This window comes from Leuresthes tenuis, unplaced genomic scaffold (assembly GCF_036924035.1).
Source record: "Leuresthes tenuis unplaced genomic scaffold, fLeuTen1.0.hap1 SCAF_19, whole genome shotgun sequence".
NCBI lineage: Eukaryota > Metazoa > Chordata > Actinopteri > Atheriniformes > Atherinopsidae > Leuresthes > Leuresthes tenuis.
The window spans coordinates 11521101-11533381 of NW_027325373.1; the positions used below are offsets into that span (position 1 = coordinate 11521101).

Below are 12281 nucleotides of genomic sequence, written 5' to 3' on the forward strand. Positions count from 1 at the left end.
TAGTTTTGTGAGAAACCGAAGAGAAAAACCTCAAATAAGTCTATAAGATGTTCTTTAGGCATATTTTTCTTTTATGGAATGTAATGAATCCTGTTTTGTCGTGTTTTTTTTATAATGTTGTGCTTTTTGAAATACTCTTGTGTTTTTGGTTTCGTTGTGGTTTGTTGAGCTCTGCTCCTCGTTTTAAAGCAGAAGTGACCATCCCTTTTTGAGGGTTGTGACCAAGAGACCGACAACACAGAAAAACCCAGTATGTGTTAAGTTCACATCTCGTCACATACTACCTCAGCAGATCACTCAAGGACGCAACTCTGCAATGTGTCACAGTGAAATCATCCTGTGATAACATGAGCCCTGCCTGCTCGTCATGCAGTTTCGTGGTGTGGTTACACTAACACATTACCTACTTCAGCTATGCAGAGACAGCCCTTTACGTACTTGTAAAAGTTTCTGATTGTGAAATGCATTTCCTGTGACCCTGGCAGCTTCCTGTGCGAATACCCACATGAAAATATTGCTGCAAAGACACATGTTCTAAGGAGCAGCTGAAACATTCAACAGAACTATTTACCTAGTTCCTGAGAAAAAAAGAGAGCTGTCGTGAAAAATTTATTCAACAGCCTCTCAAAAACTCCCTCTGTCTGCAACAGTTTTTTTTTTCTTGTTTTCATTTTAAAACCAGTCACCTTTGAATTAGTTGTCAGCATACTGTTGTAGAATCTGGGAATCAGTGACTGCAAAAGTATGGTTTTGTTCTTGAATTATCCAGGTCAAATTTAATCCAATAATTAATTTACATATTTGCAGTGACAACAAAAATCTCCGAAAGATCAGTCAAGTTGAAGGTTTCTTTGGGGGAATTTGCTGTTTTCCTTTGAAGAAAAGACAAAAGAACTGCAGTCAGTGTGCACCTCTGTGGGGATCTCACTTTTACTTTTTCACAAATCGGAAGTTCTCACCTTCCCTGTTTTTCCCTTTAGAGGGTGCTAGATAGCATATTTCTAAATTGTGTCACTCCTTAAATTATTCTAATGGGAGTCTGACACTAATTTTCTAAATTCAGCAGATTTATCCTCCTCAAGTGAAATAAATATTTCAGATATGTTTATTTTTTTCCATGAACAAAAAAAAAGTGAGAGCTGTTTATAAAGTTTGTGTAACTTCTGAATGCTTATGTTTGTCTTTGGATTCAGACAATGTCTCTACATGTCTGTCCACAGCCTAAACATGTGGGGGCATTGTCCACTAATTGAACACAAAAGACAGAAAAAAACATGAACACACATCTTTGAGAGAGGAAGAAGTTCTGGGAAATTTGGTTGCTTCACGTCATTTCCTCCTATGACAAATGCGTGGCTTCTGTCTTTTAAAGAAGTTTGAAAGCAGTGTGATTATGACGAGTCCACGCAATTTGCTTGTGAGACAGAGAGGAGAATGAATGGTCATGTGAAGAATATGCATTTTCAAAAGTTTATGGAATCAACAGCAAGTAAGTTTCATTACATCTGCTTCTTATTGGGTTAGAAAATAGCATTAAACATATTTGCATCTTTTCATGCTATTGAGCAAATTATTTTAGTGACTAAAAGCTGTTGTGAAACTAACTGAACTTTGCAGTTTCCTGCATTACTGCAGCCCATTCATTTTTTAACTATCTGTGCAATATTTTAAGATATTAACAATGTTTCATAGAATTTCAGCACATAAGATATGTAGCTTCATACTTTCATAAAATCCCATCGGTTACTCTTTGGAAGAGTTTATTTTTACTTCTCTTGCTCAGCACTTGTGGTTTCAAAATGAAGTTCCCCTCATTTTTTACCTCAATATTGTGAGGCGGGATAGCTGACCAGTTCCTTTCTCCTCAGGATTACTCTCTTTCCTGCTGCTTATGACTGTTGATTCAACAAAAACTGTGGCGGCAAGCAGAAACCAGCAGTGTGAGAATGCTCTGCAGCAACCTTGGAAACTCACCAGGCTTGCCCAGAAGGAATCTGTTCTTCTAATCAAAACATATGTGAGTATGAATAAGAAACTGCTTTATTTAACTTAAATTATCATGTGCTTGCACAAACCACCCCCTTAGGATAGACAAATACTAATTGATTTGAATCTCATTATGTTTTGTAGAAAGCCTCTCAAGGAGAGATGTCAGAGCTTTTCTGCAAGGTGTCAGTGAGCAACATCCCTGACCCCAACATTTCCGGGCTGGAGCCCTCAGAGAGGATTGCGAGCATATACACACACATCCAAGCCTTCTCCCCACATTTCAAGCGAGTGTATGAGCAGCAGACAGACTTACAGCCCCCCAAGAGTGCACTGCTGACAGAACTCAAACGTGTTAGTGATCGCAGAAGGGACCTTGCTTCTCTCATAAACAACATGTATCACAAACTCTTCCCGAACCTGCCTCTGCCAGAACCAGCGGATGGGCCGACAACACTACCTCCGCCCCAGAATGTCTTCCAGCAGAAGGTTTACGGTTGTGTGGTCCTGAAGACCTACAAGGAGTTACTGTCTAATATTGCCAAAGACCTGAGGACTCTGAAATCCAAAATCTGTAGAAAGAGGAGACAAATGAACACAGTCTCCTTCTGAAAATGACATGAGACTGGCCTTAGACAGTCAGTTTTCAGAAGTATTTTACTCACTTGATAAATAAGGACTTCAAAAGATGAGTGAGTATGAAGGTGGCAGGTACATCAGTATAATAGAGCATATTTATGGTATTTAATATTTATTTTCTTGAGTGTTTCTACCGGAGGGATAGTATAAAAAAATGAATTCTAAATTAAGTTATTTGCTATAAACATAATTCCACATTGGGCTTGTTTTCCTGATTGGGTTTTCATTTCTTTACCTGGTTGCATCACTAAGACTATGGAACAAAAAAATCATGCAAGATCTGGCTCGTCGAAATAAAACTATGTTTTGAGAACTTTAACAAGTCTTTTTTTCTCTTTTTTGACAAGTGTAAAAGAAGTAGCATGTGCTGTTTTCTACACAGAATCAGTCCATCCAGAGGAGTTAAAAAGAAAATCAGGAAGCTGCTGAGACGCTGACTGTGTGATATCAGCTCTAAGTGACGCATGTGTTCAACACAAGGCTGCATCAGATAGGAAAGATTTCATGAAACTGGCGGGCTGTCTGGTCAGTCACAAGGTGTGGGTGTGTGTGGATCAGATAACTGTATGTGTTAACAGTGTGTGGTTTGCACACTTGCATCCTTATATAGATGGACATGCAAGTGTGTAATAGGTAGGGTGAGGGAGGCAAAAAATACCAAGTCTGAATCTTGCAGAAATTCCCGTCTTTAAATAGATCATTAACAGGCCAAGATGCAGACTTGTCATCTATATAGATGTTGACAAAGATTTTTACTGAAATTAGGTAATTCTTAGCCAAACTTTCCTCAAGTCACAAGCTTTCAGGAAACTGGAAGTAGATGGGGGATTCACTCTAGGTCATGAATCAAGTTCCTTGTTATAACTCTGCCTTATTTAAAGCACAAACACTGAGGCTACCTTCGGGCATCGGTTATTCTTCAGTCTGGATTTTGCATTCCTTTTCACTACCCTCTTACCCTACTTTAGTTCATCCAACAAGATTGGATCCTAACAGTAAAATGTATTCTAATTGATGCAACAATATGCTTGGAAGAAAAGTTTGTTCCCTGTGCACTTGAAAACCAACAAACAGGACATGCAACCTCCAAATGCGAGGGTTAAAGTAACCACTCATTCCTTTCTAGTCTTATCTGTAGTATGTTGAAAAACTTGTCAATTTCTGCTTAAAGCTGAGGGTTTTTTTATGCATGCGTGTGGAATGTCTAACTGTTGTCACAGATGTTGTTGTCACAACTTCACACTCAAATACAATGGGAGGAGACCTATTACATACTACTGAAAATTCACTTTATAAAGATATGAGGGGGAAGATGCAGCTTTCTAGCTTTGAAAAGATTGGCACAAACTGTACTGGAATCTGCACAAAACTTTCAAATCAAAACTGTACTTTTCTCAGTCAGACACATTGTTAGCTGTAGATTAGTGATTACTTGTGAACCTCGTTTTGTACCGTGGTAAATCACATGTTGCAGATCTGCAGCAGCTTTTCTCTCAGCTTTCATGCACATGCACACACAGAAGAAGTCCAGAATAAATGACAGATCAGTGCAGAGTTTAATAAACAAACGTAATAGCAAATATCAACAATCATAAACCTCAGTAACATTCGTATGTTGCATTTGGTATCGCACAATGTGACCAGCTGCACAAAAATAAGAACTATAAAATGTGACAGATGGTGGTGATGAATGAAATTATTCAAATAAACAATAAACATTCTACTATCAAAATTGTTCCACACAGTCTTGATAACTGCAGTACATGGAGTAAAAGTGACACCAAAGTATCATTATAAAGTAGAAGTTAATCAGCGTTCAACATAATCCTAATTGATATTGAACAAGGGGAAATAGACTTCTTTTAAATAAGTTTAACATACATAGCTTTTTTGACTCCTCTCTTGAGCTATTTATCTTTCCAGAATGAGAGTAGAGAAGCTATCTATGTTAATCTGGAAAAGTCATCTTTGAGCAGAGGAGGTGGTCCTAGGTATCACCTTCCCAGAACTTACAATGCAGTCTTGACACTCCTCACACTCCATTCACACATGGAATCCTGTGACTAAAAGCTGCGAGTTCATGCAGGTAAACAACTCACAGGTGTGACTGATTTATAGACTCACACACTGTTCACGTGAGTCATGCGACTCTGACAACCTGCCATGTGTGAATGGTTCCTTGAACTTCTTAAAAGCAACTACCCACCAGCTATTTTAGAACTAAACAAGCGTTTTGTATGAGAGGTGAAGCAGCTTCAAGAAGCTATAAAAAAAATAGGTCTAGTTGCCCTTATTTAAGCTTTTAGGATTCCCATGACCTGGATGACTGAGAATTCAACATGTTTTATACAGTATGTTTTCACCTGTAGAGGGCAGTACACACTAATAACTGAAAACATGACATGAAAAGTGTAATCTGAGTAAAACAGCAACGGTCAGCATTTTTTATTGATAGTGACTGTAGTGGGAAAGAGAAAGACAAAATAAGTTCACTTTGTAGTTATCATGTATAGTTTAATAGCTAACTTCCAATTTTTTAACTTTGATTTAGTTTTCCTTTGTTGAACCTAAACTAAAAGCCAAACAAAATATTATTGGCATTTGCTGTAAATCTTTGCTCAAACGTGTCTCATGTGGTCTGTGGGACGAAATAAAACTTGATACATTGCTATTTCTCTCTTTGAGGCGATGTCATATTCAACTGTTGTAAAAATAACTCAAACAGTCTCTGTACACTCACTTTGTGTTGTGACGCCTCCGCATTTTAGAGAGAAGTGACCATGTATAGCCTGTAAAAGTGAAGGGAAACTATAAACCACCCAAGTAGCACTTAAAAAGCACTCGGCACTCGTTCTCAGGGTACAGTGCCTTTTCTGAGAAATCCCTATGTAATTTACTCCAAGTTTAGTTTCTGATGTGGACAGTAAACTTTGTCTTTCCTACTAATCACGATGCATAACTTTTAAAGATAACTAAAACCTTTGAAATACAAAGCAAATCATTTAACTAAATTCAACATGACCAATATGACTTTATCTCCATTTATCTCCAACTCTCCATTAAATTAAGAATAATCACATTTACCTTTTAGGCATGCCCAGTAATCTTGTAGGCAATGTTCTTTTTTTTTTTATATCTGAAGTGGACATCATGAACTGAAGTCAGGGCTGTTTCATAAAGCCTTTACTGTGTAAACATAGTGTGCAGAGCATGCATCCAGTATTACATTTGTGACACAAAAATAAAGCATTTCAAATCATTTCCTCTATTTAAGTTAAGTTACAAGGCAGGTCTTTATGTTCCTGATTAATATGATTTATGAAAATAACATTATTAAAGTTTCTTCAAGCATCTACATTTGAATGCATAAAGTCACATTGCTTTACTCAGCCATAGATACCAAACATTCATACAGTAGTGGTAACTTATTGCTTACAATAAAAAGTAAACTACTTGTAATGCACCCACAACAGGCTTATTGTCTTTGGATTTGCATAGTTGTTCAAATATTGGTAAGCCATACCTTCAGTGCAAGCATCAGACAGTAACAACAAAAAAAAACAGCTATATTTCATGCTATCATGAAATAACTTTGCATTCTAAGACTTCTCTGGTATTGACTGCTTCACTTGCACAGGGTAGTTGTGTCCATGTTCAAAAAGCGAACACTCATTTTTGATTCAATTTCAAAGCCATCCAGCAGCTGTAAAAGAGAATTTGTATCATTTCAAAATCCTGCAACTTCATTCAGGATGAGCCAAAGCAATGATTAAGGTATAGTAAAATGTAGTTTAAGCTAAGATGACTTGCTAATAAAGCATAATATCATATTTTCTGCATACCAACCTTGAGAAAATGCTCAAATGTGATTCCCTCGTAGAATTCATCAGGCTCCTTTGCATTATAAAGTAAAGTTACTGAGTTAGTCTTGACAATGACTTAATCAAACTTCATTGTTTGTCTTTAAGATCCTACAGTTTACATACCATTTTACCCATTGAAATACTAGCAACCTCCAACATGGCTGCATCAGCAATGCCTTTGGCTGTTTCCCTCTCCAGTGCCCCGCTGCGTGATAACAGCTCCTCCACCACCTGGATAGATGTGAACAACAGTTGAGATAAATTGCCATCACTGCAATGACTACAAGACTCAAATCACTGACTCCAAAAGTCAGTTACGATGACTCCAAAATCATCACTCCAAAAGCTTGAGGAGAATGAGATTCCATCATCCGTTCCTCATAAGTTGTCAGGTGTGTTGCAGGAAAGCAGCCGACTCAGTGGGGTACATTTAAATAATTAGGTATTATAACTGCAACAAACTATTGGGTTTTGCTTGCAGAATATAAAGGTGTAATAATGATCTTGTGTTTATATTCAAATAAATCTCTGAAGGTAACTGGTTGAGTTAGTGTAGGGGCAAATGTGAGCGTATATCCAACTTACTTAATTTAGTGTCCTCATAGTGTCCGCACTAACAAAGTTAGACGTACAGAACTTCAGGATTTGCAGGATGTAAACGAGGAGCTTGGATACAATAAAGGAGATTAGAATTTGGCTTAATGTCAGCAGAAAAACAACGACAGCTGCTGTATTGTAGATGGCGTTATATATGAGGACACTAAATTAAGTAAATGGGATATACGCTCCTACATTTGCCCCTACGCTAACTCAACCAGTCACCTCCAGGTAGTGTCTTTCATATGCATAGCGTTAATTTCTGATGCTAAAGTAGTATAAGGTCTGAACATACTTCTGTGGTTGCTCTGTGGTTGGGCTTTACAGATGCACTTCTACAAGTTTAATTTTTTTCCTGCAATATGGGGGCAGTATCTGAAATATGGGGGAGAATTTGAGTTGTGGCCGACTCTTGTTGCTGTATTTCTGCTCTGACATGGAAAAAACAGTGTACAACGTGAACAAAGACCAGCTTTGTGTTAAGAAAAAAAAAACAAGTATTATTTAATGAAGACTGTCCAGTGGTTTTCCACTTGTGCTTCTTTGCCATTTATCATTTTTGGCACTTTTTACCTGTGTGTTATCAAATCAACTGCTTGCAGCCCCTGCCAGTTTGAGCTAACTTTTAGCTAGTCAGTATTCGATCAACATGTAGCATCATCTCAGAGGCCTATGAGCTGTTCACCTTTTTGGAGAACTGCACATCCATCCACTTGCAGTTAAAACATGCCTGTCTGTGGGGATGAGAGTGACACTGACAAATATCTTTGTGCGAGTATAAATGGCCCTGTAGCCATCATAAACACACGTGCACAGAATATTCTAGGACTCACGTTGCCAGGTCTCAAGATAACATAGACACACTTTCCATCTTCAGTTAGGATCAAAATGATCAAATGATACTTATAAACAGACACAAAAACATGGTAAACTCATGGCATGCGAGATAGTGATGATTTCCACCACCTGTTAGTAAAAAATGTTTGGACATGAGTTTTATCATGAGTGAAATGTCTTCTTTGTCTTTTACAAGTGAGAAGAGGCTTACATGTCTGTATTCCTCGAGGTTTATTGTCCCGTCGTTATCAGTGTCATGCATGTTGAATAAAACTGGAGAGAGACAGAGCTTTCACTTTAGCAGCTGAGTATAAACCACAAATAATGTCAAGCATGTGATCATGTGCGTAAGTTTAAGACGCACATCTCAGTTTCTCTCTCCGGACATTCTCTCGTTGTTCTTCTGTCATATGGAGGGATGGGGGCCTAAAATGAGACATGACCACCAGGAATTCTTCAAAGCCGATCTCATCAGCCGTTCCCTTACCATTGTGGTGAAAGTTTCTGAAGAAATAAACATAGAAGAAATAACAATTGGCTTATTGAAAATCATGTTCTTCAATTTCATCTAAACCAGAAAAGAAGTAAATGTAATGCAGTTATTTGTATGTAACATAATCATTTTAAATCTATACAGCAAACATATCAGCAGTCTGAATTAGAAATTTGATTTAATTCTATTATATTTCTTTTTTTGTTCCCACTATATGCTCATTTTGAATATTATGCCAGCAGCACAGGGGCATGTTTTTCACTGTGTTGCATCAACTCTTCTTTTAACAGCACATGGTAAGAGTTTAGAACTGATGAGACAAATTGCTGTTTTTAAAAGTAAATTTTATTTTTAAATAGAGCCCTCCTGTTGTAATATGTGCAGAAATATGTTCAGCATAGCCTTGCTGAAGTAGGTAAGTCCTTAAAGGAAAAACTCTATTGCCAGATGGCAGCATATGTTGCTCCTACATCGTTCAGCTATGATGGTGCCTTCACAGATGTACAAGCAAAAATCCTCAACAACTAATCTGCATCAACACTACCAAATGGTAAAGGCTTCCAGTCTAAAGGTAAGTGGGCTACTAAATTATGATTAAAATCCACGTTTCTAGTTTATATAGGAACGGTCAATTTCAATAATAGTTGAGTCAGAGGTATCTGTGTTGCAAAGATCTCTGTCATTCTCCTTATTCGTGGTTTGTGGTCAAAATATTCTTAAGATGTGTGCCTTAAGTAAACTGTGTTCAATACACCCTTCAAACACATCAAGGCTGATGAAAAATTCTGTCTACACATTTTTATTTCCCAATGGAATCAGTATGCGCAGGTTTCCTAGTGAGTGGCTGTCCCTCAGTGAAACCCACATAACACAGATACGGGGAATGTCTCCTCAGTGGGACATCTAATTTTGGTAAAGTCTCTGGTACAGGTAACACATGCCATGTGCACTCATGCAGTACCATTTCATGAAAGATTCAGCCTTTTGAACCGTGGTGGATGCAGTGTGCATGATTTCCCAACAGAATTAGAAATTTTGATTCATCATACAATAGGAAAGTTTTTTTACTTTGCCTCTTTGCAACTGGAATGACCTCAGATCCAGAGAAGGTTAGAGCATTTCGCATTTCTCCTTTTTTTGTTGTTGCATAGTACAGTTTAACTTTATCTTTAACTTTGTGGGTTGCCAGGTGGTGTTGTCGACCCACAGCAAGAGTGTTCCTGGTTCAATCTTGGCAGGGGCCTTTCTGCATAGAGTTTGCATGTTCTCCCTGTGCTTTCCCCCACAGTCATAAAACATGCCTGTTGGGTTCATTGGTGATTCTAAACTGAACTCAGGAGCAAGCATGAGTGTGTATAGTTGTTTGTCTCTGTTATCTCTATGTTGGTCCTGTGATGGACTGGTGACCTGCACTGGGTGTACCCTCCAGCTTGCCCAGTGGTGGATCCAGCACCCCCTTCAACTCTGAATAGGATTGAGCAGGTATGGAAAATGGATGAATGGACTTCAACTTTGTGGATGCAGTGACAAGATACATGCACTGAAGATGGTTTTCTTGAACTTATGCAAAAATCTCCACAGAATGATGTCTGTTTGTAATGAGGTGCAGTCTGAAGGGCCCAAATATCATGTCTATTCCCTACTGGTTTTTCTGCCTTGTCTGTTGACTGCAGATATTTTGATGGATTCTGTTAAACTTTAAGTGATATCATGTACCATAGATTCTAAAATCAATTTGTCTTGTATGCTCCTGCATTGAAAGATTTCTTTTTTTAACTATCCAATTGTTTATCTCTAAAAGGCTCAGCTACTCTGAGGTTGTTTTTTTCCTTTTATACAAATGAAAAAAGAACAATGGACCTACGCACCAGAGAGCTCCAGCATGGGATTTTATTTAGCTGTTTTGAGCACCAGACCCTTATTCTTTCTTCAGACTCTCTTTGGTCCACCAAAGCCCCATCCAGGGATTTTTCAGATATATGTGTTTTCCCTTTGGTTTTTCTTTTATAGCATATTTAGGGAGATATTTTTTTAACTTGTTGCTGGCATCAAATTAAAAATGAACATAAAAGAATCACTATAGCAACTGATATGTTGTCAGTATTATTTTCAGTTGAATATGCAGTAGAATCAAAATGTTGTAGTCTGTTTTTACTTCAATCTTTCGGAAATAAGGTTGCTGCTGTTCAAATGAAGAGTTAGAATTCTGCCCTGTACCTTTTGTCAAAGAAAGCCTCCACGATCTGTGCACGGATGGGATTGCATGCTAGATCTGGGATTTCATCGAAGTGATCTCTCCTGAGGGTTAAAAAAGATTTTTTAAGGTGTAGTATGTGGTGTTATATGAGACAAGGCTGCCACATTGTAATATGAGCCAACATGAATCTTGTTGAGCAGGTTTCCTGTTCCAAAGAAAGCTGGCTGATTGTCAAGCTGATTCTTTACTGAAAAGCCCATCTTGAAAAACAAATGCAACTAAACAGAATCACTATGGGGGCAATCATTTACAACACTCACTTCTTAAATATAACTTAGGTCAGCTTACCGTAGAGTTTCTCCATTGTGGCTCAGCTGATTGAATCTTTTATGAAGGATTCCAATCTGCTCATATGAAACTGAAAACAGACATAAGGTAACCATATGCAGACGGCTGCTGTACTGTAAAATGACCTTACTTTAAGTTCTATAAAAGTAAAACATGTTCATCCCCAGGTCTTGGCAAACAAGGCAGCAAATTTGAATATTCATACTTATGTAAAATAGTTTGCTTAGTCTTTTGTGTGACGACCACACTATCCTCTCTCATTAGAGGTTAAAGATAGTGATAATGTGACTAACATGGAATGATAAACGTGGAAATAAACATATATTATCAACGACATCGTTGTTGTGTGGGTAAAATTACACTTACGTTAACTGTCATTTAAATTATTCAGCCAACAGACTAAGTTACCTTACAGGCTTAAAGACTCAACATGTTTAAAGCAAACAGTAACCATCTTCCTTAAATTTACGAGATCGATTTCCCCATTTCAGATTTAAATTTGTTAAGACATTAAGGCCTGTTTCCGTTGTAGTGCAACGTCTCTTGTTTAATCGCTTCCTTCTTGGCTAACTGTGAAGAAGCGCCTGGAATATATAACAACAATGATCATGACAACTCACAGCCCGTCTTTTCCGCCAGATCAATATATTCTGGCTGACCGTGTAGGGACTGCAGAGCACCCATATCTTCAAACGGCTCTTCTGTCACCAGCAGCCAACAATTTTAAAGGGGCGAAAGACAAAAAAGAGCCGAAGCTGGACTCGACACGGATCTCAAACGATCAGGTTTCGGAATACTCCATGTCCACACGAGTGTTTTATATACGGATCCCGAGCGCACACCTCTTTCCCCTGTGCTCACCAAGCAGGTCTCATTCTCTGCAACAGCGTAGGCCACTTCCGCAACAACCGTCCGGGTGACGACACATTTTTAAGACCAACAGGCTGACGTTTGACTGCAAAAAATTTGACGTTTTTATCTGCTCGGAGGCTGCGACCTCGTCATTTATCCCAATGGAGGGAGAAGTCCGGAGGCAGAAAGCAGGCAGCACAGGTTTCCAGATAAGATGACATGATGTGTGAAATTTCTACAGACAAAAAAGCCCCAAAAGACTATTTCATATCTACATAACTTTTCAAAAAGTGTCAAGAATACATTATATGTGTGGATTATGTAGGAAAAATATATGATTCATGTGCACTGTGGTACACACAGGTTCATACGCGTTCAGTTGTCACCTGTTGTGTTTTTATCAGCAGAAGGGTGTTGTCTGTTATGATCAGCTGCTGACAGTTTCAGTGTTATCCCTACCGAGTTTTTT

The 12281-nt window shown here is 38.2% G+C and overlaps 2 protein-coding genes across 3 annotated transcripts; one reads left to right on the plus strand and one right to left on the minus strand.

Moving 5' to 3' along the window:
- The first annotated feature begins 1156 nt into the window (after nucleotides 1–1156).
- m17 (IL-6 subfamily cytokine M17) lies at nucleotides 1157–2819 on the plus strand. The gene is made up of 3 exons (XM_072372013.1): nucleotides 1157–1489; nucleotides 1869–2017; nucleotides 2131–2819. Exons 1-3 carry the CDS (start codon nucleotides 1435–1437, stop codon nucleotides 2596–2598), a joined length of 672 nt encoding a protein of 223 aa, XP_072228114.1. The 5' UTR covers nucleotides 1157–1434; the 3' UTR covers nucleotides 2599–2819.
- A 2974-nt stretch (nucleotides 2820–5793) lies between these two features.
- tescb (tescalcin b) lies at nucleotides 5794–11816 on the minus strand. 2 transcript variants are annotated; one of them, XM_072371535.1, is made up of 8 exons: nucleotides 11581–11815; nucleotides 10961–11030; nucleotides 10633–10713; nucleotides 8287–8426; nucleotides 8134–8195; nucleotides 6612–6719; nucleotides 6472–6519; nucleotides 5794–6328 (listed from the first exon to the last, which is right to left on the minus strand). In XM_072371535.1, the coding sequence occupies exons 1-8, from the start codon at nucleotides 11642–11644 to the stop codon at nucleotides 6251–6253; spliced, it is 651 nt and encodes a 216-aa protein (XP_072227636.1). In that variant the 5' UTR covers nucleotides 11645–11815; the 3' UTR covers nucleotides 5794–6250. The 2 variants fall into 2 exon arrangements, with proteins under 2 accessions (XP_072227636.1, XP_072227637.1); XM_072371536.1 differs by lacking the exon at nucleotides 10633–10713 and having other exon boundaries at nucleotides 11581–11816.
- Between the last annotated feature and the right edge of the window lie 465 nt (nucleotides 11817–12281).

Excerpts from the sequence above, each read along its gene's own strand:
- m17 (XM_072372013.1), top strand. The coding sequence starts at position 1,435 with ATGAATGGTCATGTGAAGAATATGCATTTTCAAAAGTTTATGGAATCA. Across the intron at positions 1,490-1,868 it reads GTTTATGGAATCAACAGCAA|GATTACTCTCTTTCCTGCTG; the intron begins GTAAGTTTCATT and ends CTTTCTCCTCAG. Across the intron at positions 2,018-2,130 it reads TTCTTCTAATCAAAACATAT|AAAGCCTCTCAAGGAGAGAT; the intron begins GTGAGTATGAAT and ends TATGTTTTGTAG.
- tescb (XM_072371535.1), bottom strand. The coding sequence starts at position 11,644 with ATGGGTGCTCTGCAGTCCCTACACGGTCAGCCAGAATATATTGATCTG. Across the intron at positions 8,427-10,632 it reads GAGGCTTTCTTTGACAAAAG|AAACTTTCACCACAATGGTA; the intron begins GTACAGGGCAGA and ends TTATTTCTTCAG. Across the intron at positions 6,329-6,471 it reads CATTTGAGCATTTTCTCAAG|CTGCTGGATGGCTTTGAAAT; the intron begins GTTGGTATGCAG and ends TCTCTTTTACAG.